Genomic DNA, 26,220 nt, shown 5'->3' with positions numbered 1-26,220 from the left:
GACAACAGTTTTTTAACAAGTACTCTGGATAATCACAGAAGGAAATGTCTTTTAAAACCATGCATGAAATAAATGATTTTTAAAAGAGTATGTATAAATTCTCTGCTTTGCTTTTTAAATTTTTTGCTATATATCAAAACTGGTAAGTTTTCTAAGTGGTGATAAATCAAGGACAACAGTTCACTTTGGTGTCAGTTTCGCAAGAGTCATGCAAGAAGCCAGGGCTGACAACTCTTAAGGGTTCTGAAATGGCAAATGCAAACTTCAAGTGGGGATGAGACACCAGATCCTATTGCGCCAAGCATAATGCTATGATGGAGGAACACGTACTGGTTCTTTCTGGGCCAAAGAGGGGAACGGATCAACAGCACACTGTGCCGTGGCCCAGACCTCCATCAGAAGGATCCCTCAAGCCTCTCTGTCAGCTCCCTTCACAGCCACACACTGCCCACTGGCCCGGCCCCACGCCTCCATCCCAGAAGATCCTTGCCCCTGCCCCCCATCCCCCACCTTATATAAATCTGAGGGAAATGTCCAAACGGGTTCACATGGGAGATGGCCACTAAATCTTGAGAAAAATACCCACAGCATTCTGGTTCAGTAAAGAAATGAATTACATCCTTGATAACTAGAAACATTAACTGCTATCATCGGGAACTCCTATGAGAAAGACCCCCAAATGCAAAACAATTTTATGCTGGAATCTGAAATGTTTTGTCCAGTTCTAGAACTCAATCATGTTAGCAAATGAACTAGTTGCTATTTAAAATGAAATTTAATAACTGGCTAGAATGCTAAGTTAAAAGTTAATTAACTTTTATCACCATGTAAATTTTAGTTTTAAACTTATATTGAACACTGACATTCAGTTGTACAGAGAGCAATTATTTTAACCCTGAAAAACACTTAACAAAACTTCGGAAATGAGCACACATCCCTGTGAATTAGTACACTCCCACCAATTCTACAACTGCAATACGTTTAATACTGTAAATAAACACTGGACGAAGCAGAGCACTGGTGAAAGAACTCAGGCTTTAACACGTCATTTCATAATTTTTATGAGCTACCAGAGTGGAGGCAAATGGAATTCTTAGAACATTACTTAAAAATAGATTTTTAAAGACAAAGGTCCCATCTCATTCTTATATACACACACAAAGTTCATCTGTCACAGACAGCAAAAGTTCCATTTATACACTGACGTTTCCAGCAGCATCCAGCCCACTGAGAATAGTTACATTTAACAAGGGCATCAGATCTCAGGAAGGTGGACCGTTCAAATCTGTATAAGACAGAACACAGTTGCTCTGGTGCCACTGCACGTGTGACGTGCTCACTGCTGCTTCTCAAATGCAAAAACCAAGTAAATACCTAAAAAGAAAACAAATAAAATTAGAGGTTGGTTTCTTATATCCTCAGGGCAACAGTCTTGGTCTTATTCATAATTTGGTGAAAATTCTCAAGCAGCTTTTGAAAGAAAAGTTCCATTATTTATTTCTAAGAGTTCTTCAATAATTGTGAGTCATACTTAGGTAGATATGGGATCGTATCTATTTACTTGAAAACAAATATCCACCTACTGTAATACTCTGACATCATAGCCATGGAGCAATCCAACTCAACAGCTCTAAAATCTCTACTGACAGGTTGAGGGGAAAAAAGCATAGAAGCAAAGAAAATGAAAACTGGAAACTTTATGATTTAATTATTTTAACTGGAATAACTACACTACTGTGAGTGCAGGGTACTCTTAAGTTTGCTACTTGTGGGTGGGTGAACCCTAAAAAAAACTGTAAAGGAATACAACGTGCATGTTGAAGTTCATCCAATTATCCAGCTGTAATGCTAAGGGCATGATAAGAAAAGTGGGCCAAGGCTACCTGAGGACTCACAACCCCAGCAGAGACACACCCAGCCTCAAAGGCATGCTCCCTGAAACTGGGCCTCCTGCTCCACGTGTGTTCACTCAAACATCCAAATGCACCCGCAGCTCCTCATCCTGAATCACTGAGGTGCAAATGTATCTTCTTTTGAGATATTGACAGACATTATAGTTATGAAAACAACAGAGATGACAAAGTCTCGATATCACAAGCATGTTCAGGATGTTCACTAGGACATTCAAGCAGCAAGTCAAGATAAGAAGCCATGTGACAAGGAAGCCTTGCCCCTTGGGTCAACTGTGGGACAGGGGACAGACGAAGGATGGTAGATCATGTAAGGGCCTCCCAATCCTCGAGCTCTCTGTCCCTCAATCCAGTCTGCACAGAAGCATGAAGGCAGTCTCCCCAACACCTCTCTGATCATGCTGTTCTTTACTCCTCATCTACTACCTCCCAAGTCTTTTAGGAGTAATGAAAGATGGCTGGCAGCAGAGCAGACAGTCGGGCAGAAAACAGGCAGAGTGATCATCAACACTGTAAATTCCTCTTGAGGGTCAGATAGTGGAGCAACCTAAAGCTCTCATGAGCAAGTACTAAGGCTCAGGACAGTTCGGCATCAGAGCTTGCCCTGCATTCCAAGTACTCTGTCTACAACCAACCCTGCCAAACCCACCCCAAATACTTCTGCACCTACTGCAGGTAACCTGGCTGTCCTGAGCTGCTCTGATGTAGAGTCACTGAAAACTAATGCTAGATTTCAGATCAGCAATGAGTAACCTTCTCTCTTTTCTAACTCAAAAATTCTGGAAGTCTCACTAATTATATATAAAATGCCTTCTGTGCCAGCATTTCAATTAGGATTTAAACAAACAAAACTTGAACCACTTCTGATTTGTCAGCAACACATTTAAAGCATCTTCTAGAGGAGCAGCAAGCTCTGGAAATACAAGCTCATGATTAGACCAATAGGAGTTTAAAATACAGCTTCTCAGACTGTGGCACAACCCACAAAGCCCTCTAGATTATAAAAGTGTTAACTCGTCACAGAGCAGACGGCCCTGACACGATGATCCTGGCTGCCCTGTGGCCACTGATCCTTTCCTATTGCTCTTCTCATCTCTAACCCCCTTCTTCAAGTGTCTGGAGGCATCTAATTCACCTGCACAGTATCACTAATGTCCACATTTAGTATAAAAAAACTGTCCTGATCTGCAGCCAGCACCACCACCATGACCTCTGCCCAAGGTTATCCTGCTGTACCGCCGCCCTTTGGCACTGACAGGACAGCTAAGGCAGCTGTGTATCTGCACTCCAAGGAAGCCAAAGAAATGTGTCGGTTTCTGCACACATTCCCACATTCATCACAGATGACGTCTCTAATATCTTCCAATCCCATTTCTACTAAAGGAAACAATATTCTGAGACAAACAAGCTCAAAGTGTTAGCCCTTGTCTTCTCTTTTCCTCTCTTTCCATTCAGCTAGTCCTAAGACTCCTCCTCCTTTCACGTGGGCTTCTGTGAGGCGAAGGCTACGAGTGTGAAGCACCTGGGTTAGCTCTCTGACCTTAGCCAAGCTATCTGCCTGATTTCTTATCTGTGAAAAAGAGGCATGATTAACAGTAGTCTGCTCATGAAGCTGTGAGGACAGAATGAGGCATAACACATGAAAGCTTCCAACAGCGACCAGGCCCAGGCTAAACATTCCATAACACCATCTGTTATTATTTTCCAATTTCTCTAGTTTTCACTGAGTGCTCCTTCATCTGTTTTCCCCATTACAGGAACTTCAACGTGTAGAACAATTTGCCTAGAAGTCACTTATTTATGTTTCTTCCACTGCGAGGCAGAGAGGTGGTATTTATTTTTTGTATCCCCCAAAGCCCTTTCATAAATCTTTATGTAACTCAATATTCAAAGTGTTCATCTCTGAATACCTCTGATTTTCTCTTCAATATAATCAACAAATATTTAAGCGAAGAATGGGAACTACCTTGTAAGTCCTCAGGGTGACCATATGGGGCACCACCATCACCCTGGCAGGGAGGCTCTGGGACCTTGAGAACTGGCCAGGCCTCTGACTGCTCAGCCAGACACGCATGCCTCACTTCAGAACGCCTCCACATCATGGCCGTTCCCAACCACACATCCTCCAAGACATCCTGCTCAGTGCTGCCTAACTGAACATTTTAGCATTTACTAAACCTTCACTGTTAACATCAGAGAGGCCACAACCAAGTGAAACACAAGGAAGTGGTCCATAATCCAAAATTCCCAACAGAAATGTGAGGTAAAGATGTAAAATACAGATGGCTTTGTAGTAACGAGCAGACAAGGGAAATATTTAAGAACGCTCAAAGTTTACGTTAAGGAACACCCTGCATATGCTTTCTTTTGGCACTGAACAGCCTTGTAAGACAAGGGGAACTAGACATTTATAGGAATTTTGTGTGAACACAATCATCCCCTCACAATCTGTGTCAGAAGAATTTCTAAAGTCTTCCAATTTTAACAATCAGTTTGAAGCAATCTTTGCAAATGTCAGTAAATCTACACTGACAATATACTCACTTGTAGCTTCCCATTCTGATTTACTTAAGGTCCCCTAAAATTAAAAAAAATAAGAAAGAAAATTTCAGATTGAATATAGAAGCACACGTATACTTTTCTTTTTTTTTCTTTTTATTTTATTTATTTATTTATTTTTTAAATTTTATTTTATTTTTTAAACTTTACAATATTGTATTAGTTTTGGTGCTCCAAAACCCTAACTTCACTATAAATATACATACAATTCACTGTTAATATTACCGTGATCTGAATATAAAATAAATCAATGAGATTAACTTTTAATGCCATCTTCTCATCACTTTTGTGCTCCTGCCAATTCTCTAAACCACTGATTCTCAATCAAAGGGTGAATCTGCATAAAAGTGTATTCATTTGTAACTGGAAAAAGTACTGAGCTTACATTTTTAACTTGGCAGAAAAAAGGCCTATCTTGAAACATCAAATAATACTGCAGGAGGGAGTAAGACTTTTGTGTTTTTACAAAGGAAATCACAAAATATCTATCATACAAAGGAACTAAACTGCATAGAGTAACATACTTGCTATTTTGCAAAGACACTAAGTAATAAGATACAGTGACAAGCCTGATAACTAAGGAAATAAGAAGTGATAAATGTTGAAGAAGTGATAAATAAACATCAATACTATAAGATGTCAGCAAAAATGTGTTACACAAATATCTATAAGTTCTATTGATAACAAAGTCACAGCTACAACTAGTAATACCACTATGGTTGTGGAGCATTCATAATTAAGGAAAATGTGAACTTCCACACAGAAGTCTGTGAAGATGTCATCTTCCCTCATCTAAGTTCATAAGCCCCTGAATTATATCTACGGAACACTGCTAGTCAGTAGTGTCCAGGCTAAGATACAATGATACAGCAAGAAAACTCTCAAGCCAGGCCAAGGACATTCCTCCCATCCTACTTTCTCAAATACAGCACTACATTTCTCAGCATTAAAGTGCATTTTATTCTGTATTCTACAATTATAAAAAGTCATAACTTAGGAGAAATAGGCTAAAGTGTACCTGATTTATAAGTCAGTGAACCCAAGTATTGTAAACCAGTGAAATAATTTAAGTTTCCATTTTCCTGTAAGACTTGTTAAAGAATGAAACCTTACCAAAGGTAGCTTCACTTGACTGTTCTTCATGTACTTCGCTGCATGTTCATAGTCACCAACCTTCTCAGAGGCAAGTCTGGAATTCTCGTTTGCAGGATATGGCTAAGGAATCAAGGGAAATTCCTAGTTGAGTCGTTACATTGAAATTTACAATTCAGAATGAAATACCCTAAATCACTGAAATGAGACAATAATCTTTAAGTATTACTTCAGAAATAAAAACTACACATACTTTTGAAATATTAAAAAAAAGGAGTGAAGGGAATCCTCTCTGAACAAAGAAGCTGCTGTGGTTAACAATGAGCATGGCTGGAGTATCTACAATTACAGAGTGTCACAGAGGGACTGAACAGTGTGCTGAATTGCCGCCAAGACCACTTGGCAGCAAACACCTGCTGTATCTCCGTGACTCCTGGGCAAAGGTTTTTTCTGCCACAACTCAAACCTGAAGGAAGTTATCAACACAAGAGTTAAACATTCATCTGAATGTTACAGTGACTTAACCGCCACGGAAGTACAAACAGCAACTGGAAATAATACAAATAAAATTCAGTCAAAAGAACCTCGGGAGTTTCAGAAGAGAAGGAAAACATCCAGCCTCCAATACAGATCGTCTCCACAATTACACAGAATATGAAGAAGGGCCTCAAAAAAATGCTGTGTTTTTAAAGATATGGTGACCAAATATCTGATATTCAAATTAATTCAAGCATTATTTTAAATCCATTTTAAGTATTAGATTGGTGCAAACGTAATTGCAGTTTCAGACCGTGAATTTTAAATCATTGTAACTAGGCTCAAACACATCATTATTAATCAAAAAACCATTCTGGAACCATTAAAATCAACACATTTTTGCCAATGAGAAATAAATTTGCTTATTCCTGTAGTGTAAAAATTCATGCTTCAGATACAGAGCAGCCCCAAATGCCGACAGTCCTGACAGCCCATGTTAAAGCTCTGTCCTAGGTGCTGAACAGTCTAGCATTGGCACCAGTTATCTGTGCAATTTATGTAAATACTGAGTGTGTCCATGGCCTTGAAAGGAATCTCAGAAACAACCAAACAAGTCTGCAACAACTGGGATTTTTACACAATTTCTAAATACTCACCTCCAGGGCCTGCATTCGTTTTAACAGCATTTTATTTTCATTGTTCTTAATCTTTTCCTCATAGAATTCCAGAAATGTTTTTTTGTAGACTAATTTCATATTGTACTTCTTCGCCATTCTGTCCAAAAAAGATTCTTTCATGAAAAGGCTTCCAAAATATTTATAATTCTTTACACAACAGTAACATCTTCTGGGCTTAACTAAAAACCTTACAAATTCACAAGAGGACCATGCAAAATAAGTGAAGGGCAACACCCTAGTGACCTGAAAAAAACATGCAGTTAGATCTCCCTGGGTCACAGGGAACTCCAGTAACCTAACAAACAGGCCAGGAAGTGAAATGAAAATATTCCCTTTCATCTTCTGGATTCCCTGGCAAGACAAACTATTAGTTTTTATCCTACATCTTGAACTGCGTCTTCACAGGTTTTTACAGGTCTCTTTTCCCAAGTTCCAGATGTCATGGTTCTGAAGAAAGTGGCCCAGATCCTTGCTCGATGTCACTCCCCGATGTACACAGCTTGCCAGCAGTGGTGGCAGCTCAGTACTGGCTTTTGTCACATTCACTCCATGTTCCCTAGAAATCTCCACCAGGACGATCCCAGGCCTGCAGGGCTGAATCCCACCAGCCTGTTCTCCTGCCAGTCTTTGCTATTTCAGTAAACCATCTAATTCTCCTTGCCACCCATCCCTGTGCCCAGTGTTCAGCACGCCACTGCATCCTCTCCATTAACCTGCAAAACATACTTGGAACAAGCCCACTTCCAATCCCGACACTGGCCACCAGGCTGCTCTATCACCATCACCATTCAATGTGGCACCACTTCGTTTGCTTGTTTCCCTGCTTTTATTCTTACCCTCCCTCAACCAATATTCCAAATGCAGTCAGATGAAGCTTCAAAAGTGCACAGGTCATGTCCTTTTAAAACCCTCGTTGGCTCCCCAGCACACTTAAGGCAAAACTGGCCAACTAGACACCCTTTAGATATTGACTTAGATGTCACTTTCTCCCAGGTGGCTTCCTCAAGTCCTAATTACATTAGGTCTCCCTTTGCTCTGTGTAATATCTTTCCCAGTGCAACTGCCGAAGCAGATTACTGCGCATCTGTAGACAACAAAAGGGAACCTGAGGACGATTTCAGGCAACAGATAAAAGATGAGAGGAGGAACAGGACAAACCCTGAAAGGGGACCCTTGATGTGACAGATGAGGGGACAGAGCGAAGGGAACATCGGAGGGCCACTCAGCTTTGCAGGTAAGAGCCGAGTGGATGGCAGGAGTCCCTGCCACTTGCATCAGGCCCCTTGGGAAGATAACACAGGTCAATATAAAGCCTCTTCTATTCCAGGCAGTTCATTTTCTATCAAAAAATACCCAAAATAAGCCTTTACGAGGGAAACTGAGCTTTACATCTACAAATATCATAATTACAAAGAACAGAGACTCAATCTGACCGATTTGAATAGGTCTGCATATGAAAGCTAATTAAAAAGACAGCAAAGGTGGCTTGGATCCCTATGCATTTTCAGATTGTCTCTCCGAACAAATACCTATCTCGATAAACAATTTATAAAAATTTGAAAATTAAAGTGACAATTTATTACTTGATATGTTTATCATCATTAGCAATACAAGCAGAAAAGATTGCTGATGTGTGCTTAGCCATTAAAAAAAAAAAAACTTTTCGTTTCATTCTTTATCTTTTGGGGTATACTCAAATCACCGTCAACCAAAAGCACCAAGCTAACATAACAAATATATAAAATAACATACTAAAAACATTTAATTTCTTCAAGCATAACATTTACCCAAAGTTTGCTAATTATAAGGAAAATCTGATATAAATTTTTTAACTTTCAGATTTATAAATTGTGTATAGTATTTTCCATGTTTAATCACATGCTACTTCATTTTCTTATTTTCTTTATTTTTATTTTATATAAAAGTTTTATACACTGTAGAACTCCTGAAAATCCTACATCCATAAATTTACAAGCTGACTGAGACACAATTCAAATAAATAATCACCATCTAAAAATAAGTAAAAAAATAAAGCTCAACCTTTTCCTCAGTTAATGAAGGCTTTGTTTTAAAAAGAAGAAAAAATAAAAAGAAGGAAATATACTTTGGTCAGCTGTGACATGGCCCACATTTGACTGGACTCTTCCACACTTCCTCTCAGGGAAACCCCCAAGACCAAGGTATCTCATTAGGCCTTGGAGCCCTACCTGATAAAGCTTGAAACCTCAGCTTTCCCTGAGGTTATGGTTTGCCAGGACTCCTAAGAATTCAGGTTCATGAATACATTCCTGAATCAGGATTTTACTATCACCACTGCCATGAGTCACAATTTCATAAGCTATAGTGAAATATAAAACAACTTTTAATATACCTATTCCCGTCAAAAGGAGGATCCCTACTTTGGGAGGACTAATTTTAGTTACCCAAGTACCAGTAGTTACTTAAAAACAAATCTTTGCTATTTCTAGTTGTCAGTTATTTCATGCCACAAGTTGTAGGCAACAGGCTCCCTTTTCTTGCTTACAGGATAAAATAGTTTCAGGAATAAAAGAAACTAAATGAGTAAGGCTGTAAGTGACCTATGGCACCAACCGTTGAGTCTTAGTTTTGTCATTATTCAGGCTATACTTCTTAAGATCCCACTTAAAATAAGAGACCAATAGAAATACTGATTTTCCCCCCTTTACCTTCATTCTTATGCAAAAAGACAATGTGCTATGTGCTAAGTCTCTTCAGTCGTGTCTGACTCTTTGTGACTCTGTGGACTGTAGTCTGCCAGGCTCCTCTGTCCATGGGATTCTCCAAGCAAGAACACTGGAGTGGGTTACCATGCCCTCCTCCACGGTATCTTCCTGACCCAGCGATCAAACCCTCATCTTTAATGTCTCCTGCACTGGCAGGTGAGTTCTTTACCACTAGACCCATCTGGGAAGCCCCCAAAAGAGAATTGTAACAGATTAATGACATTCTTACTCATTTAACAATGGAAAGTAGACCAAGAATTCAGGGACATCCACAACACCTTCCAAGTTGAAGTCATATTTGCAGCCAAATAAAGGATAATCTCCTTTCTTCTGAAATTTCACAGTATATATTTCATTTCCAAATGATTCTGTTTCTGAAGCTTCAAGGCGTCTTCTGTAAGTTACACGCCCCCCCAAAAAAAATCAAATCTATTATTAGGTCAAATTTATTTTGATCAGATTTAATATGGGGGGGAACACACATGATGCAATTGATAGCTGTGAAGTGGGTCTGGGCCTCTTTTAAGAAGCAATATGCTAAAATATCATTAACAATCTCACTAACAAAATTATGCTAGAAATAGGCTTCATTATCATGACAGCTGGTTAAGTGTCATCTGATCTGGAGTTTATCTAGCAATACCACCTCTGGCTTTTTGGCTCAATGCAACATCAGTCCCCAACTAACACACAAAGATGTTTTAAAGGTTCATCTGTAAGTCTGACTTTTTAACTTAAAGCCAGATTATCTATACAAACACATTATCAAAGCACTCAGCCCTTCTATAAACTCTATTTCTGATAAATATCTGCTGCTCTAAGATAAGCTTAATTTTCAATATTTTATAAACCACAATATATGAAAGTACTTACATCAATTCAAAGCTATTGGGGGTGGTACCAATAAAATAGCCTCCAGGGCTCAGTCTCTCACACGCATTTCTGAGCATGACGTCAGCTTGCTCATAGGACTCGAATGAGTAATGGCAGACAAACTGACAACTGCAGATGTCAAAGCACATTTCTCGGTCACGAAACTTATCAGTCAGGAGTTCCTGAAACAAATTATAATGGGTCAAGATTTTGAAATTGGCTGCAACATAATTAGTGAATTTCTAATATTAGGATCCTTAAAATAAAAGTTGACATGCCCTCCAACCAACCTATCCTCTATCATTATGCATCTTAAAGATCATAATAAAAATGTTCTTTCTGGTTCAATATAATTTGATTCCCACTTTCATAGTAATATTAAAAACTAGAGATTCTGGAATCATACTAAAAATACATCAAACAAACATTTGACATTTAAAGGAACTGATTCTTTAATTGGCTTTACTGGAAAAAAAAGTAAAATGATGTTGACCTATATACTTGGGTTTATGAAAAACACAAAGCCAGCCTTTGAGACATTTTTTATTTTTTAGGCTGTGCTATGCAGCTAACAGGCTCTTAATTCCCCAATCAGGGATTGAACCTGGGCTACAGCAGTGAAAGTGCCAAATACTAATCACCAGACTGCCAGAGAGTCCCTGGGAAATTTTGAAAAATGCAAAATGTTTTTTAAAGGTTTCTAACTTTCTAGCAGTATACTACCACTCCTTTCCACCTTCACAACTGCAAACAAAACGTGTAGTTAAAGGTATCTATAATAATTTAACGAGCTAACAAGTCAGAAAAGAGAGATAAAGGTTAAGGGGGAGATTTTCAGCATTTCAAATGCCTCTATAGTCTTGAACTTCAGCTGTCAAAGAGATTCGGAAACAGGTGTCACCAGACTGTGATATGTTGGGAAGCCGGTCAAAGAAATTACAAAGTAAACAAAACCTAAGTGCAGATCTATTCCAAAATAATAGAAAAAAGTGTCCAAACAGAAAAGCAACAAACGATTTCCAAAGTAAAAGTATTAAAAGCTAAAAATTACCAGAAGTATTTGGTGGGTCATTTAAGGAAATGTATCATTAATGGAATTTCTAGCTGAAATTAAAAATGCCATATCTTAAGATTTTTAATGTTTCAAAGCACATTTTTTTAAAATGAGCTGATTTTTAAAACAAATCACTTATTCAAACTAAAAATATAAAGACATACTTCTAAAAAAACACATACCTTTGAACAATCAGCAGTTATAAACTCAGCACTGAAAATATACTCATTATCACGACAACGGTTTTTCATGTCCTCATACCGCTGCTGACACTGTCTGACAGAAACATCAGCGATATCTGGAGGGGGAAAGGGCATCAGTGATGTCAAGAGAGGCCCACATTACATCAGAAACACAAAAATGGCACAATCTAGATTTCATCTCAACTGTTAAACTCTAGCAAGGAATCTAGCCTTAGAAAAGCAAAAAGGTTCTATTTCCTTCAAAACAAGGGAGAATAAAGTCTTCTGTACCAAGGCAAATGACCCATATTTTTCAGAATGAATTAAACACTTTCTCAGTAAGTACTGACAACAGAGAAATTCTATCATGATTTTTAAATGCTTATTCAAAGTTTAAAGCAGAAAGTTTAGATTCCAATTTGAATTATAAAACCTAACTCTGTACACTCAGCTTTTATATTTTCTTAATAAAATGTTATTTGTTTTTTCCCAGTGTTGAGACTTGCACTGCAGGTACAGAAGCACCAGTGGATGTTGTTGTCCAGTCCCTCAGTCGTGTCTGACTTTTTGCGACCCCATGGACTGCAGCACACCAGGCTTCCCTGTCCATCACCAACTCCTGGAGTTTATTCAAACTCACGTCCATCAAGTTGATGATGCCACCCAACCATCTCATCCTCTGTCGCCCCCTTCTCCTCTTGCCCTCAATCTTTCCCAGCATCAGGGTCTTTCCAATGAGTCAGTTCTTTGCATCAGGTGGCCAAAGTGTTGGAGCTTCAGCTTCAGCATCAGTCCTTCCAATGAATATTCAGGGTTGATTTCCTTTAGGATTCACTGGTTTGATCTCCTTGCAGTCTAAGGACTTGCCTGGTGGCTCAGTGGTAAAGAATCTGGCGGCAATGCAGGAGACCCAGATTCAATCCCTGGGTCAGGAAGATCCCCTGGAGAAGAGAAGAGCTACCCACTCCCATATTCTTGTCTGGAGAATTCCATGAACAGAGGGGCCTGATGGGCTACAATCCATGGAGTTGCAGAGTCAGACATGACTGAGTGACTAACACAAAGAAATAACAGTTGATACTGTGTCATGAATATCAGGTAGGAGCACCAATGATACTGGTAATTCTTGATATATTTTTCACTGCTATAAACCAGCTCAGAAAGAAAAAAAGGGGAAGGAGGGAAGCCAATTTCATTTAGGAATGTCCTTGATAAAGCAGTAAACATTAATTTTATAAAATCTTCAAAACATTTCTGTTATATAAGGAAGTCTATCTGAATAGGACTGGTGTGACTGTCTGTGAGCTGTACTGGCCAATTTTTTATACAAAAATTGTTTTCACTTGAAAAACAACAGACAGACAAACTGGTTATTCAGACCTGGTAATCTGACAGACCTTTTCTTCAAAATGAAAAAGGTGAAAACTACAGATGGTATCTGTTACCAATGATAAACCTGAGCTTTCAAGTGAAAACTACAACTCCGAAAAAACTGTTTCTATCACGATGGGCTGGGCATTGTCCCAATACTAAAGACTTTTCTGATTATGGTGATATTAAACCAATGTGATTTCTTGATGCCAACGTTTAGAAGATTTGCATAATTTTAGTGAACAAAATCTCACAGGGCAAAGTGCAAGAGAGATTTAATGGAGTTTCACATCAAATAATTCCATTTCACTGCTCATCAAATAACATATCACAACATACTGATGCAGAAACAGGGGTGCAAATTCAGCTGTCTTTTATTATTACAGACTTAAGAATCTGCAAAAATACTTTTAAAATGCTAGTCTTCTCACTAAATTTTACTTGTAATAAATTAAAGCTATTTTTAAAATTGTCAGTTTTAATTTCCATAATCAATAGATTTAACTACATACACAAAAGCTTCCCGGGGTCCTTAATCATTTTTAAGAGTGTACTGACCCCATGAATTGCAGCACACCAACTCCTGGAGTTCACCCAAACTTATGTCCATCGAGTCAGTGATGCCATCCAGCCTCTCATCCTCTGTCGTCCCCTTCTCCTGCCCTCAATCCCTCCCAGCATCAGAGTCTTTTCCAATGAGTCAACTCTTTGCATCAGGTGGCCAAAGTATTGGAGTTTCAGCTTTAGCATCAGTCCTTCCAAAGAACATCCAGGACTGATCTCCTTTAGAATGGACTGGTTGGATCTCCTTGCAGTCCAAGGGACTCTTCTCAAGAGTCTTCTCTAACACCACAGTTCAAAAGCATCAATTCTTCAGTGCTCAGCTTTCTGCACAGTCCAACTTGCACATCCATACATGACCACTGGAAAAACCATAGCCTTGACTAGACAGACCTTTGTTGGCTAAGTAATGTCTCTGCTTTTGAATATGCTATCTAGGTTGGTCATAACTTTCCTTCCAAGGAGTAACCATCTCTTAATTTCATGGCTGCACTTATCATCTGCAGTGATTTTGGAGCCCCAAAAAATAAAGTCTGCCACTGTTTCCACTGTTTCCCCATCTATTTGCCATGAAGAGATGGGACCAGATGCCATGATCTTCGTTTTATGAATGTTGAGCTTTAAGCCAACTTTTTCACTCTCCTCTTTTACTTTCATCAAGAGGCTTTTTAGTTCCTCTTCACTTTCTGACATAAGGGTGCTGTCATCTGCATAGAGTCGGACACGACTGAGCGACTGAACTGAACTGAACTGAACTGAGGTCATAAACCAGAAACTGTGAGAAGTGCCGATTTAGGCAACATGACTCCACAGGCAGTGCTGTGCGCTTCCATGACTCCTCAGACAGGAAGGAACATGTTGTCTGCCTGCCCCTCTTCTGGGTTAAGAATGACTGGGAGGTTCAGGTGCTTGATTAATCCAGTTAAGTTCCTTTCAACTTTTCTCCTAATAGCTTCAGCATCTTTTAATGACTGCAACTAGAGCCATTATTTCATCAAGGGTGGAAAAATTTATTCATTGTGATTTTTCAATACCATTTGGTTATGCTGAAATATGGTTCATATAGGGTTAGAAAAGATAAATACCCTCTACCTTTGTTTATACATTACAGAGTAATGAGTAAGTTTCCTTGCTCCCTCCAAGTCTGAACAATGAGATTTTTCCCTTATTTCATGTGTTTCAATCCACTATAATTACTGTTTTTTTTAATTCGTGAAGCTGTCCTATCTGTGACCAGTGAAAGCCTTTCCAAGTTTGTGCTTCAAACATGGAGTCTGACATGACTTCAATCATTTGTGGTCTTAACACCATCAGTGAATTCTCAATCCTCATTTAAAAAACACCTGTCTCATGAGCAGCTCCCAGACATCTTGTGGTACAGTATTTCAGTATTATGCCCATAATATATCTTTCTTATTTCCATTTACCTGGCTGACCACAAAGCATTCCTTCCCATGTCATTATCTCTCTTACCAGTACAAACTAGCTTGTCAATTCTTCCTTTTTTCCACTTGAGCAAATCTCCACCTTTACCACATCCTAGGTCCAAAACAGTGATATTACGTTTCTTTTTCTGTCTCACCTTTTCTAAAAATTCCCCTAAAAGAGAAAAATAAGTTATAATAAATGCTCTTCTCCATTTTTACTAAAGCATAAACTGTTATCCTTAATAATCTAGTAACTTCTGCATGACGTGTAATATAAACATATTCATTTATGTAATTAATTCATAACTTTTGGGAAATATTTCAAATTTGACTAAGAGTTAATTAACTTGACTCTTCTTCAGCATTAAAAAAGAAAGAGTATGTCTCTGGTATTTCAGAAACTAAGACAGGTTTTTGAAGGTTATTTTCAGAATTTGATTCAACATTATATAGCAAACATTTTCTCTTATTTGATTAAACAGAAGTTTAACAGTATAGAAAAGCTGCACGATCTTGGCAGGTCAATAGCAAACATTTTAAATTCTAATTAATACAAGAATACTCAACACTTGTTCCTGATAAGAGAAAAATTAATTCATAATTTGTTGTAGTTCTCTTTCCAAAGCTAAGTGTTTGGCTTTTTATACACTTAATAAGATGAAAATAATTATGGGATCATAAGAGCTTGGTTTTGATAAAAGATTCAAGGCTTACCTCCAAAAGAAACACAAGAACTAGTCAAAAAACTATATAAACCTCTTTACTGTCATCAGAATTCTTAAAACTCTGAAGTACAAATGGAATCTTTTATCTCAATCTACCAAATCACATTAATAATTAATGGATGGTATTAGTAGGCTCCCTACATCAATAGCCAAATGGTTCAAATATCGGTTAAAGGCATATTAATATTCTTAGACAATGAAATATTCAGCAATTCTAACACTGGATAAAATACTGAATCCTAGATCTATTCTACCTTTATCATTCTGAGCTTAATGCTTTTTATTTCCTATGTAATATTTTGACTGCTAGAATATTCAGTATAAATACTTCTGCTTTCACCGTTCATAGGATTTTTAACTGATTTCAACAGATGTACAAGTGTTCAATATTTAACTTTCTGCTATAAATCTTTAAAAAACAGTATAATATGCAAAGAGTAAAAAGCAGCATGAGTGATAAAACCTCTTTATTTCCACAAAATAAGATTAATGAGAGGGGAAATCTTCATGAAACATTATTCAAGTTACCTTTATTACATTCAAGCATCACACTCAACTATCACTAGCTATAAACAGCAAGGAAGAGAAAATGAATGGCAAAGAATGGGTGTTGAGAAGACACACACAAAAAAAGACAGCAAAGGAATCTGGCACAGAGCACATCGATTACAGCAAGACAGGAAAGACAGGTGCAGACAGCAAAGCACCCGTTAAGAGAGCTGCTGGAACAGCTGAAGGAGAAACCACCATCAGGAATATGCTGAGAGATATGTTTTTGCCTGACATTTTTGCCTGACATAGTGTTTTTATAATAAAAACTACCTATTTTCCTGTTTATAAAAATAATACAATTAACAATGTGAAAAATACGACTGAACTTAAAAATATTTATTCAATGAATAAATACATGAATAAGTGACTAAGGAAAAATATTCAATGATAAGTCATCTACATTACTAAGGATGATGAAGAAAGGAAGAAAAAAATTGAGAAATTAGCAATAGGGTCCAAAGATTATTTTATGAGTATAGATTTTAAAATGCCATAATAGTAACCCTAAAAAACCCTTTTTTTAAAGTTTATTCATTTATCCTAGATGACAAGTAGCAGAATCAAATAAGCCTTGTTTTTGTAATAAAACATAAATATTAAAAACAAAAGTGAGAAAGAAAAATATTAAAATGTATCTGAAATGAGTCTAGTTCCCATTCCTAACACTTTTCAGGATGGATAATTTATTTTTTAAAATTACTAAAATATTGTCAAAACGATAGAAAGTAGTCATATATGGCACATTACTTTTTTTAGTTTAACTATGAAAGCATTCTCACTTTTTCTGAGGCTGGCTTTTTAAAAAAACAAAACAGAAACCAAAACTAAATAAACTTTTTGTGAAAAACTTCAACATTTACTGGCTTTTATAAATTCTCTAATCTCAGGTAAGTGGCTGACTAATATATTTGATAAAGAAAGCAATAAATATTTTCAGAATTAAATTTCCTCCACTGACTTCCATTTTAAATTCAAAAATGAGTTTTCATAGACAAAAATGATGTTCAAAAAGCTGAATTTCTCCATCAATCCTCAAAGTAAACTTTATTTTTCCCCAGAAGAAAAGAATAAGTTCAATGGACAATCAATACAAATGATGACCTTTACCAACTCATTAAAGGCCCAGAGATAAAAAAAATCATGCCACTGCCCATTTTCTTAACTTAATGGAACCCAAATGTTTCATTCAATAATATAAGATTGCTCCAAAACTACTAGAGTAAAACAGATTATTTAATAGCACTGCTGCTGCTAAGTCGCTTTAGTCGTGTCCGACTCTGTGCGACCCCATGGACGGCAGCCCACCAGGCTCCCCTGTCCCTGGGATTCTCCAGGCAAAAACACTGGACTGGGTTGCCATTTCCTTCTCCAATGCACTAGGTAACCTTAATTCTAAATATAAAAGCACACTGCCTTCTGAAAACCTAAATAACTCCATATTAATATCTATGTAGTCAGCCATTAGTAAATATGAAAATAATTAACCAAAAAACAAAAAAAGAAAATAATTTATCTCAAAGGCCTAATTTCAGTTTTGGCTCCAGTTTTATAAAGCCAAGGTTTTGATGATTAAATGAACAGTAACTAAAGACCTAGTCACTTTGTATATGATTAACCACTTAGGGAGAAAAAAAGGAAACATAAGCTGAAATTAAAAATTCAAAACTGTAAATCAAAAAACAAACATACCAATGAGGACACTTTTCATCCAATTATTAAAATTTCTTAGGTAAAAAATTCTGCTTTGGCTACGCTTCTCCAAACCAACTTCCTGGAGTTCATTGTAGTGAGCGGCCACTGCTGAGCTGTGTCCTTCTTCCAAGTTCTGAAAACAGAAGAATGGCACAAAATTAAGAAGCTGAACATGAAATAAACAAGTCTAAAAGAGCATCTGGCCTATATATGGATAAAATACTACTGAGATTGGTATACTTCACGAAGCTGTAGTAGAATCTCAGAAATCCCACTAATTATAATCACATGAAAGATTTTCCCCTGCTCCCTATTTTTAAAAACATCTCCTAAGAAATTTTCATCTATAGAATTTTGGTGTTAATGTGTTAATAAAACCAGTATATTTCCAGAGTTCTGATTTATTCAGTTCAGTAAATGTCAGTAGTGAATGAAGTTCCTACAAGAAAATAAAATGGAAATAATATACTAACTATATTATTATAAAATTATTGTGGGCATTACATGAGCTAATATTCACAAAAAGATGAGAACACAACAGTCTACGTTTGGTGTCAATGATTTCTATTATTTGCTACTAACCTAACTCAAATTTCAATTTGTACTCTCTAAGACCTTAAGCATTCTACAAAAATGCCAGATAAGTAAAGGGCCTCAGATTCCCCCACTTTCTGCTCAACCAAAGTGTTTCACCTGGTATGTAAAATAGGTAAAAGGTTGAAGATTTTCCCTTGAAAAAAGGGTTCCACTGCTAGTAAAAATTTGAAAACTATGTTTACAATACAAGCTTCTCTCTATTAAAAAGGTTTGCAATTCACCAATGACAAACACCTGGCTTATCTGCCACTTTCTTCCTGAGGAGTGATAACAGAATTTTACTCATTCATTGCATAATGCAGACTCCACTTCAGGTCCCATCACAAAATAGTATTCCCAGATGAAAATGATTTGCTATCCCTTGCTTTACAATACTCTTGTTAGATATCAGGCTTCAAGTAACTACCCTCACATAAGAAGCGGAAATAACATAGTTTAAGGAATTACATTAAGAAAGAAATGTAAAAGTGGGTATCATCTAGAAATTTATCATTTTAAGAGATAATCTCAAACACTTCAAACACAAAAAAGAGATAAACACCTAATTAAAAAGGAAAAAAGGTAAATCACTTGAAACTTACACTGATGTCTTTTTAAAAACACTAAGAAAAAAGCAAACTATAAAAACTCCTTTTCAAGTGTTTAGTCAAGATTTCCAAGTAAGATTAAAATTATCTCATTAGCAGAAGTTTTATCTAAATAAAAGAGAAGTGAAAATCAAAACTACAATGAGGTATCACCTCACACAGGTCAAAATGGCCATTATCAAAAAGTCTACAAATATAAATGCCTGAGAGGGTGTGGAGAAAAGGGAACCCTGTACACTGCTGGTGGGAATGTAAACTGGTACAACCCCTATGGAGAACAGTATGGAGGTTCCTTTAAAAACTAAAAATAGAACTCGTATATGATCCAGCAATTCCACTCCTGGGCATATATGAGAAGAAAACCAGAATTTGAAAAGATACATGATCTCCATTGTTCACTGCAGCACTCTTTACAATAGTAAAGATGGGGAAGCAACCTAAATGTCTACTGACAAATGAATGGATAAAGAAGATGTACACAATGGAATATTATGCAGCCACAAAAAGACTGAAATAATGCCATCTGCAGTAATGTGGATGGAGCTAGAGATTATTATACTAAGAGAAATCAGAGAAAGACAAACATATAACATCACTTACAGGTGGAATCTAAAAAAATGATACAACTGAACTCATTTACAACACAGACACAAACTCATAGACTTTGAAAACAAACTTATGGTTACCAAAGGGGAAAGGCAGGGGAAAGTGGTAAATTAGGACTTTGGGATTAACATATACACACTACTATATATAAAATAGTCAATCAACAAGGACTTTGCAAGTTCCCTGCTATACAGGGAACTCCACTCAATATTCTGCAATAACCTATATGGGAAAAGTATCTGCAAAAGAATGGATATATGTATAACTAAATCATGCTGTTGTATACCTGAAACTAACACAATATTGCAAATCAACAATACTTCAATATAAAATAAAGTTAAAAAAACAGAACCCTTATTAAAATTATGTTTTTAAAAAAAGGTATTTCATGACTGCTCCACATTTCAATCTGACATATTCCATTATGCATTTTAAAAAATGCATTCAAAATACCTTTTGCTTTTCAGGAACATCTTCAAGTTCTATTTTTCTCCTTTTCTGAGTGCCATCTCCAGCAGGTTCATCTTTTGGAAAACCATCAGTTTCTATTCTTCTTCTCCTTGAAATGCCTTCATCATCACCGGAACCTTTTTCCTCTGGGGCAATTTCAGCATCAAGTTTTCTTTTTTTGGGTGGAGTGTCTTCCCCACAGCTAGAACTTTCCTTTACAAGATCCTCCTCAAACTCCATTTTTCTCTTTTTTGGTGTGTTTACTTGCCCACAAGTAGGAGCCTCTGCAGAAAGACCAGTCTCAGGAAAGGCTGTATTTTCATTAATAATGAATGATGACTCTGTTTCTGAATCTAATGATGTTTTCACTTCTTTATGAAAGATTTTTTCATGTTCTTCTGCTTTTGCAGAATTTTCCATTTTTGATTACTTAAATGATGGTCAAACTTCATGAACTGATACTGAAATGGTAAAAATTTGATATTACTTGTAAACATAATGCTGAGACTTTAAAAGCAATTTAAATCAGAAGTTGGCCATTTAATTTCAGTGATCAAGAATTTTTTAAAACTTATTAGAGAATACTGAAAACAATACTGATACATATTGCACATGAATTTCTAAAAATGCTAATGAAGTACTAATTATAATCCCCATATACTTCCACAATCTAATCCATAAAAGTCACCACTGACATTAAAACTGACAAAAGTCGTCACAGTAAATGAAGTTAGTTCCATTTCTGTCCTGACCCTTACTCTACAGCCTTGGCTCCCAAAATGTGTGCTGGACACTGTAACAAATGCATATGTGCATAGCAGGGTATTTTAAAGTTTAATGAAAACTTATTGATATCTGACACCTGGAAGATATCACAGATACACCATCAAGTAGAGCTCAGTTTTAACTGAGTAGCTTGCATTATATTTTTCTTTAATTGACAACAGAACCTTGTGAAGCTAAGACTTTGGTGGTACCACAGAAAATAAATGTAAAACAAGAAGCGCAGTTGGTGTCAGATCTCATCTCAAGGCTTGAGAAGTCTAGTACTCAACAGATGTTGTTGTGCATAGTAACATTCCATTACTATGCACTTGTGGCAACTAAGAACTAAAAGACAGAAGAACCAGAGATCAAATTACCAATATCCACTGGATCATGAGAAAAACAAGAGTTCCAGAAAAACATCTATTTCTGCTTTATTGACTATGCCAAAGCCTTTGACTGTGTGGATCACAATAAACTGTGGAAAATTCTGAAAGAGATAGGAATACCAGACCACCTGATCTGCCTCTTGAGAAACCTGTATGCAGGTCAGGAAGCAACAGTTAGAACTGGACATGGAACAACAGACCTGGTTCCAAATAGGAAAAGGAGTACGTCAGGGCTGTATATTGTCACCCTGCTTATTTAACTTACATGCAGAGTACATTATGAGAAACGCTGGGCTGGAAGAAGCACAAGCTGGAATCAAGACTGCTGGGAGAAATATCAATAACCTCAGACATGCAGATGACACCACCCTTATGGCAGAAAGTGAAGAGGAACTAAAGTCTCTTGATGAAAGTGAAAGTGGAGAGTGAAAAAGTTGGCTTAAAGCTCAACATCCAGAAAACTAAGATCATGGCATCTGGTCCCATCACTTCATGGCAAATAGATGGGGCAACAGTGGAAACAGTGGCAGACTTTATTTTTGAGGGCTCCAAAATCACTGCAGATGGTGACTGCAGTCATGAAATTAAAAGACGCTTACTCCCTGGAAGGAAAGTTATGACCAACCTAGATAGCATATTCAAAAGCAGAGACATTACTTTGCCAACAAAGGTCTGTCTAGTCAAGGCTATGGTTTTTCCAGTGGTCATGTATGGATGTGACAGTTGGACTGTGAAGAAGGCTGAGTGTCGAAGAATTGATGCTTTTGAACTGTGGTGTTGGAGAAGACTCTTGAGAGCACCTTGGACTGCAAGGAGATCCAACCTGTCCATTTTAAAGGAGATCAGTCCTGGGTGCTCTTTGGAAGGAATGATGCTAAAGCTGAAACTCCAATACTTTGGCCACCTCATGCGAAGAGTTGACTCGTTGGAAAAGACTCTGATGCTGGGAGGGATTGAGGGCAGGAGGCGACGGGGACGACAGAGGATGAGATGGCTGGATGGCATCACCGACTTGATGGGCGTGAGTCTGAGTGATCTCTGGGAGTTGGTGATGGACAGGGAGGCCTGGCATGCTGCAATTCATGGGGTCGCAAAGAGTTGGGACACGACTGAGCGACTGAACTTAAGAACTAGAAACTATTCCTTTCAATCTGTGTATTTATTTTTTAAAATAAAGTTGTTAGGACACACTTAAATTGTTTGGACTAAACCACTTAGGGAAACTGTTAGGTATTTCTTTTGGCCTAGGGACACTGAAAACCAAGAGCAGGAACAGCATGGGACTAGTAAAATCCTTAGTTTGCAACGGATGTCAGAATCAGGTACAGAGTGAAGAAAGTAGAAAGATGTTTCAAGACCCAGCCTGCTACTTAATGACCATTGTTGTTGTTCAGTCACTAAGTCATGTCCAACTCTGTGACCCCATGGACAGGCTTCCCTATCCTTCACCATCTTCCAGAGTTCAAACTCATGTTCATTGAGTAGATGATGCCATCCAACCATCTCATTCTCTGTCATTCCCTTCTCCTCCTGCATCTTTCCCAGCATCAGGGTCTTTTCCAATGAGTGGGCTCTTCACATTAGGTGGTCAAAGTATCAGAGCTTTAGCGTCAGTTCTATTAATGAATATTCAGGGTTGATTTCCTTTAGGATTGACTGGTTTGATCTCCTTGCTGTCCAAGGAACTCTACAGGGTCTTCTGCAGCACCACAGTTCGAAAGCATCAATTCTTCGCCACTCAGCCTTCTTTATGGTCCAGCTCTCACATCTATACATGACTACTGGAAAAACCATAGCTTTGACTAGACGGACCTTTGTCAGCAGAGTGATGTCTCTGCTTTTTAATATTCTGTCTAGGTTTGTTATAGCTTTTCTTCCAAGAAGCAAGTGTCTTTTAATTTCGTAGCTGCAGACACCGTCTGCAATGATTTTGGGGCCCAAGAAAATAAAGTGTGTCACTGTTTCCATTTTTTCCTCATTTGCCATGAAGTGACGGGACCAGATGCCATGATCTTGGTTTTCTTAATGTTGAGTTTTAAGCCAGCTTTTCATTCTCCTCTTTCACCTTCATCAAGAGGCTCTTTAGCTCCTCTTTCCTTTCTGCCATTAGCAGGGTATCATCTGCATATCTGAGGTTGTTGGTATTTCTCCTGGCAATCTTGATTCCAGCTTGTGAGTCATCTAGTCTGGCATTTTGCCTTATGTACACTGCACAGAAGTTAAATTAGGGTGACGATATACAGCCTTGACATACTAATTTTCCAATTTTGAACCAGTCCATTGTTCATATCTGGTTCTAATTGTTGCTTCTTGACCTGCACACAAGTTTCTCGGAAGGCAGGTAAGGTGGCCTGGTATTCCCATCTCTTTAAGAATTTCTCACAGTTTGTTTTGATCCTCACAGTCAAAGGCTTCAGCCTAGTCAATAAAGCAGTAGTAGGTATTTTTCCGGAATTCTCTTGCTTTTTTCTATGATCCAACGGATGCTGGCAATTTCATCTCTGGGTCCTTTGCCTTTTCAATTCAGCTTGTACATCTGGAAGTTCTCGGTTCACATACTGTTGAAGCCTAGCTTGAAGGATTTTGAGTATTACTTTGCTAGCATGTGAGTAGCAACTGAGCAGTACTTTGAACATTCTTTCACATTGCCATTCTTTGGGACTGGAATGAAAACTGACCTTTTTCAGTCCTGTGGCCACTGCTGAGTGTTCCAAATTTGCTGACATACTGAGTGCAACACTTTAACAGCATCAGCTTTTAGGATTTTAAAGAGCTCAGCTGGAATTCCATTACCTCCACTAGCTTTGCCCCTAGTAATGCTTCCCTGAGGCCCACTTGACTTCATGTTCCAGGATGTCTGGCTCTAGGTTAGTAACCATATTATTGTGATTATCTGAGTCATTAACCTTTTTTGTACAGTTCTGTGTATTCTTGCCACTTCTTTTTAATTACGTGCCTCTCCTAGGTCCTTACTGTTTCTGTCCTTTATTGCGCCCATCTTTCCATGAAGTGTTCCCTTGGAATCTCTAATTTCCTTGAAGAGATCTCTAGTCTTTCCTATTCTATTGTCTTCCTCTATTTCTTTGTTCACTTACGAAGGTTTTCTTATCTCTCCTTAGTATTGTTTGGACACTGTATTCAGTTAAGTACATCTTTCCTTTTCTCCTTTGCTTTTCGCTTCTCTTCTTTTTTCAGCTATTTGTAAGGCCTCTGTTTAGTCTCTTTCAAATGTTCTCAGGCTTCAGATGAAATGGGAGGGTAAAAAAATAAATGGACAAGAATTTATTAAGCCACTCAACAAGTTCAGTGAAGTACTACAGAGAAGCTCAATAAGGAACTGTATGAATTAGTCCTCAAGAAGTTGATTCCCCCCCACCCCAGGCTTCTTTTTTTTTTCCGCAGGGAGTGGGGGCTACTCTCTAGTTGTGGTATACCCGCTTCTCATTGCAGTGGCTTCTCTTGTTGTGGAGCATAGGCTTCAGGGTGCCCAGGCTTCAGTAGCTGAGGCACATGGGCTCAGTAGTTATGGTTCCCTGGCTCCAGAGTACAGTCTCAAAAGTTGTGGCACAGCAGCTTAGCCACTTCATGGCATGATGGATATTCCCAGATCAGGGATGGAACTCATGTCTCCTGCGTTGGTAAGCGAATTCTTTACCACTGAGCCACCAGGGAAGGCCAGTCTTCAAGAAGTTTACAACTGATACACGACTTAAAATGTTGGGCTGTATTATTCAAACCAGAGAAGAAAAAGCAAAAGTCGGAAAATTAGTGAGATTCCGCAAATTCAGAACCTGAAAGTTACGAAGTGTTCCAACAGAATAAGAAATAAATTTGTTTAATGGAATGGGTAAAAACAAGAGACTCTAAATCAGGAAGGGTTTCAAGGGCTATTAACTTTCATTGTCCAAGGTTTGAGGTAACAAGATATTAGTAAGTGACAAAACAAGAATTGAATCAAAGAGGAAAAAAATTACCCAGAAACGTAATTTTCTAAATAACTGTTTAAAATGATTATCTAGTAATCATTTTCCTAATAAGGAAATAAAACTGGCTTTAATTTCAAATAAAACGATGTAACTTTTCCCTGGCTATAATTAATTCTCTCTGGAAATGTAGTATCTAAACTCACTATTGAGAATAAAAGTTAATTTATATTTATCTGTGACATTTCCACCAACGAAACGTTCCACAGACAATTCGATCAGAATAAGCGACACAGATTTCCAAACGACCCAACAGATGGATAAGACTGTGAGAGTCCAAGCTGAGTAATGAGTTAGGTCCCGACACAAAAGGTTTGCCTCTCGGGAACCCTCAGGGAAGGACTGAGTCGACAGGTACAAGAAGGCGCATAAACGACCAAACTTGCCTCTCGGTGATCTGCGCAGCAGTCACACCCGAGGTTCAGGTGTGAGCCCTCCACCGGGCTGAGGGCTGGAGCTCAAGCAGGTGAGCGCTACGCCGGACCCACAGGTGGGCCGATGGTGTCCTCGGACTCGAGGACGCACCGAGCCGCCCCAGCACCGCACGGCTCAGGTTCCGGCCCACCACGCAGGGCAGGCGGCCGGCCGCTCCGGTAGACGGCCGGGCCTGAAGCGGCTCTCGGACCTCTCGAACCCGGGCTGGGTCCAAGCAGAGGGGCGTCAGCAGCCGCCGAAGTGGCACAGCCAGTGGTTGGAATGCCCCTTCCACGCCGGCGGCCACCGCTACACACAAAGACGTAGCCCAGCGCCGCGACCCCACACTTACCTACCAGCCATCCGCGACTCTGTTTGCGGAAGCGGCGCCACGCCACGCGCGCGCTATGACGCCACTTCCGGAGAGCGCGGGTCGCTTGGCCCGGAATCCCGAGTCCCGGCGTGCCGCGCGCGGCGTGCGGAGGGCGACGGCTCGAAGGGACGCAAGAGCCTGGTTGGAGGGACGGCGTGGC

The 26,220-nt window shown here is 38.5% G+C and overlaps 1 protein-coding gene across 4 annotated transcripts; it reads right to left on the bottom strand.

The window, feature by feature from the left end:
• Positions 1–962: 962 nt before the first annotated feature.
• RNMT (RNA guanine-7 methyltransferase) lies at positions 963–26,162 on the bottom strand. 4 transcript variants are annotated; one of them, XM_027526187.1, is made up of 11 exons: positions 26,040–26,162; positions 20,140–20,597; positions 17,894–18,029; positions 14,974–15,099; positions 11,569–11,684; positions 10,333–10,514; positions 9,689–9,853; positions 6,695–6,812; positions 5,583–5,684; positions 4,455–4,488; positions 963–1,374 (listed from the first exon to the last, which is right to left on the bottom strand). In XM_027526187.1, the coding sequence occupies exons 2-11, from the start codon at positions 20,554–20,556 to the stop codon at positions 1,337–1,339; spliced, it is 1,434 nt and encodes a 477-aa protein (XP_027381988.1). In that variant the 5' UTR covers positions 20,557–20,597; positions 26,040–26,162; the 3' UTR covers positions 963–1,336. The 4 variants fall into 4 exon arrangements, with proteins under 4 accessions (XP_027381988.1, XP_027381985.1, XP_027381986.1 ...); XM_027526184.1 differs by having other exon boundaries at positions 26,044–26,091; XM_027526185.1 differs by lacking the exon at positions 26,040–26,162 and adding an exon at positions 23,969–23,989.
• Positions 26,163–26,220: the final 58 nt, after the last annotated feature.

Source organism: Bos indicus x Bos taurus, chromosome 24, assembly GCF_003369695.1.
Source record: "Bos indicus x Bos taurus breed Angus x Brahman F1 hybrid chromosome 24, Bos_hybrid_MaternalHap_v2.0, whole genome shotgun sequence".
Taxonomy (NCBI): domain Eukaryota; kingdom Metazoa; phylum Chordata; class Mammalia; order Artiodactyla; family Bovidae; genus Bos; species Bos indicus x Bos taurus.
Note: the sequence above shows the minus strand (reverse complement) of the source record. Positions and strands in the feature narration are given on the sequence as shown.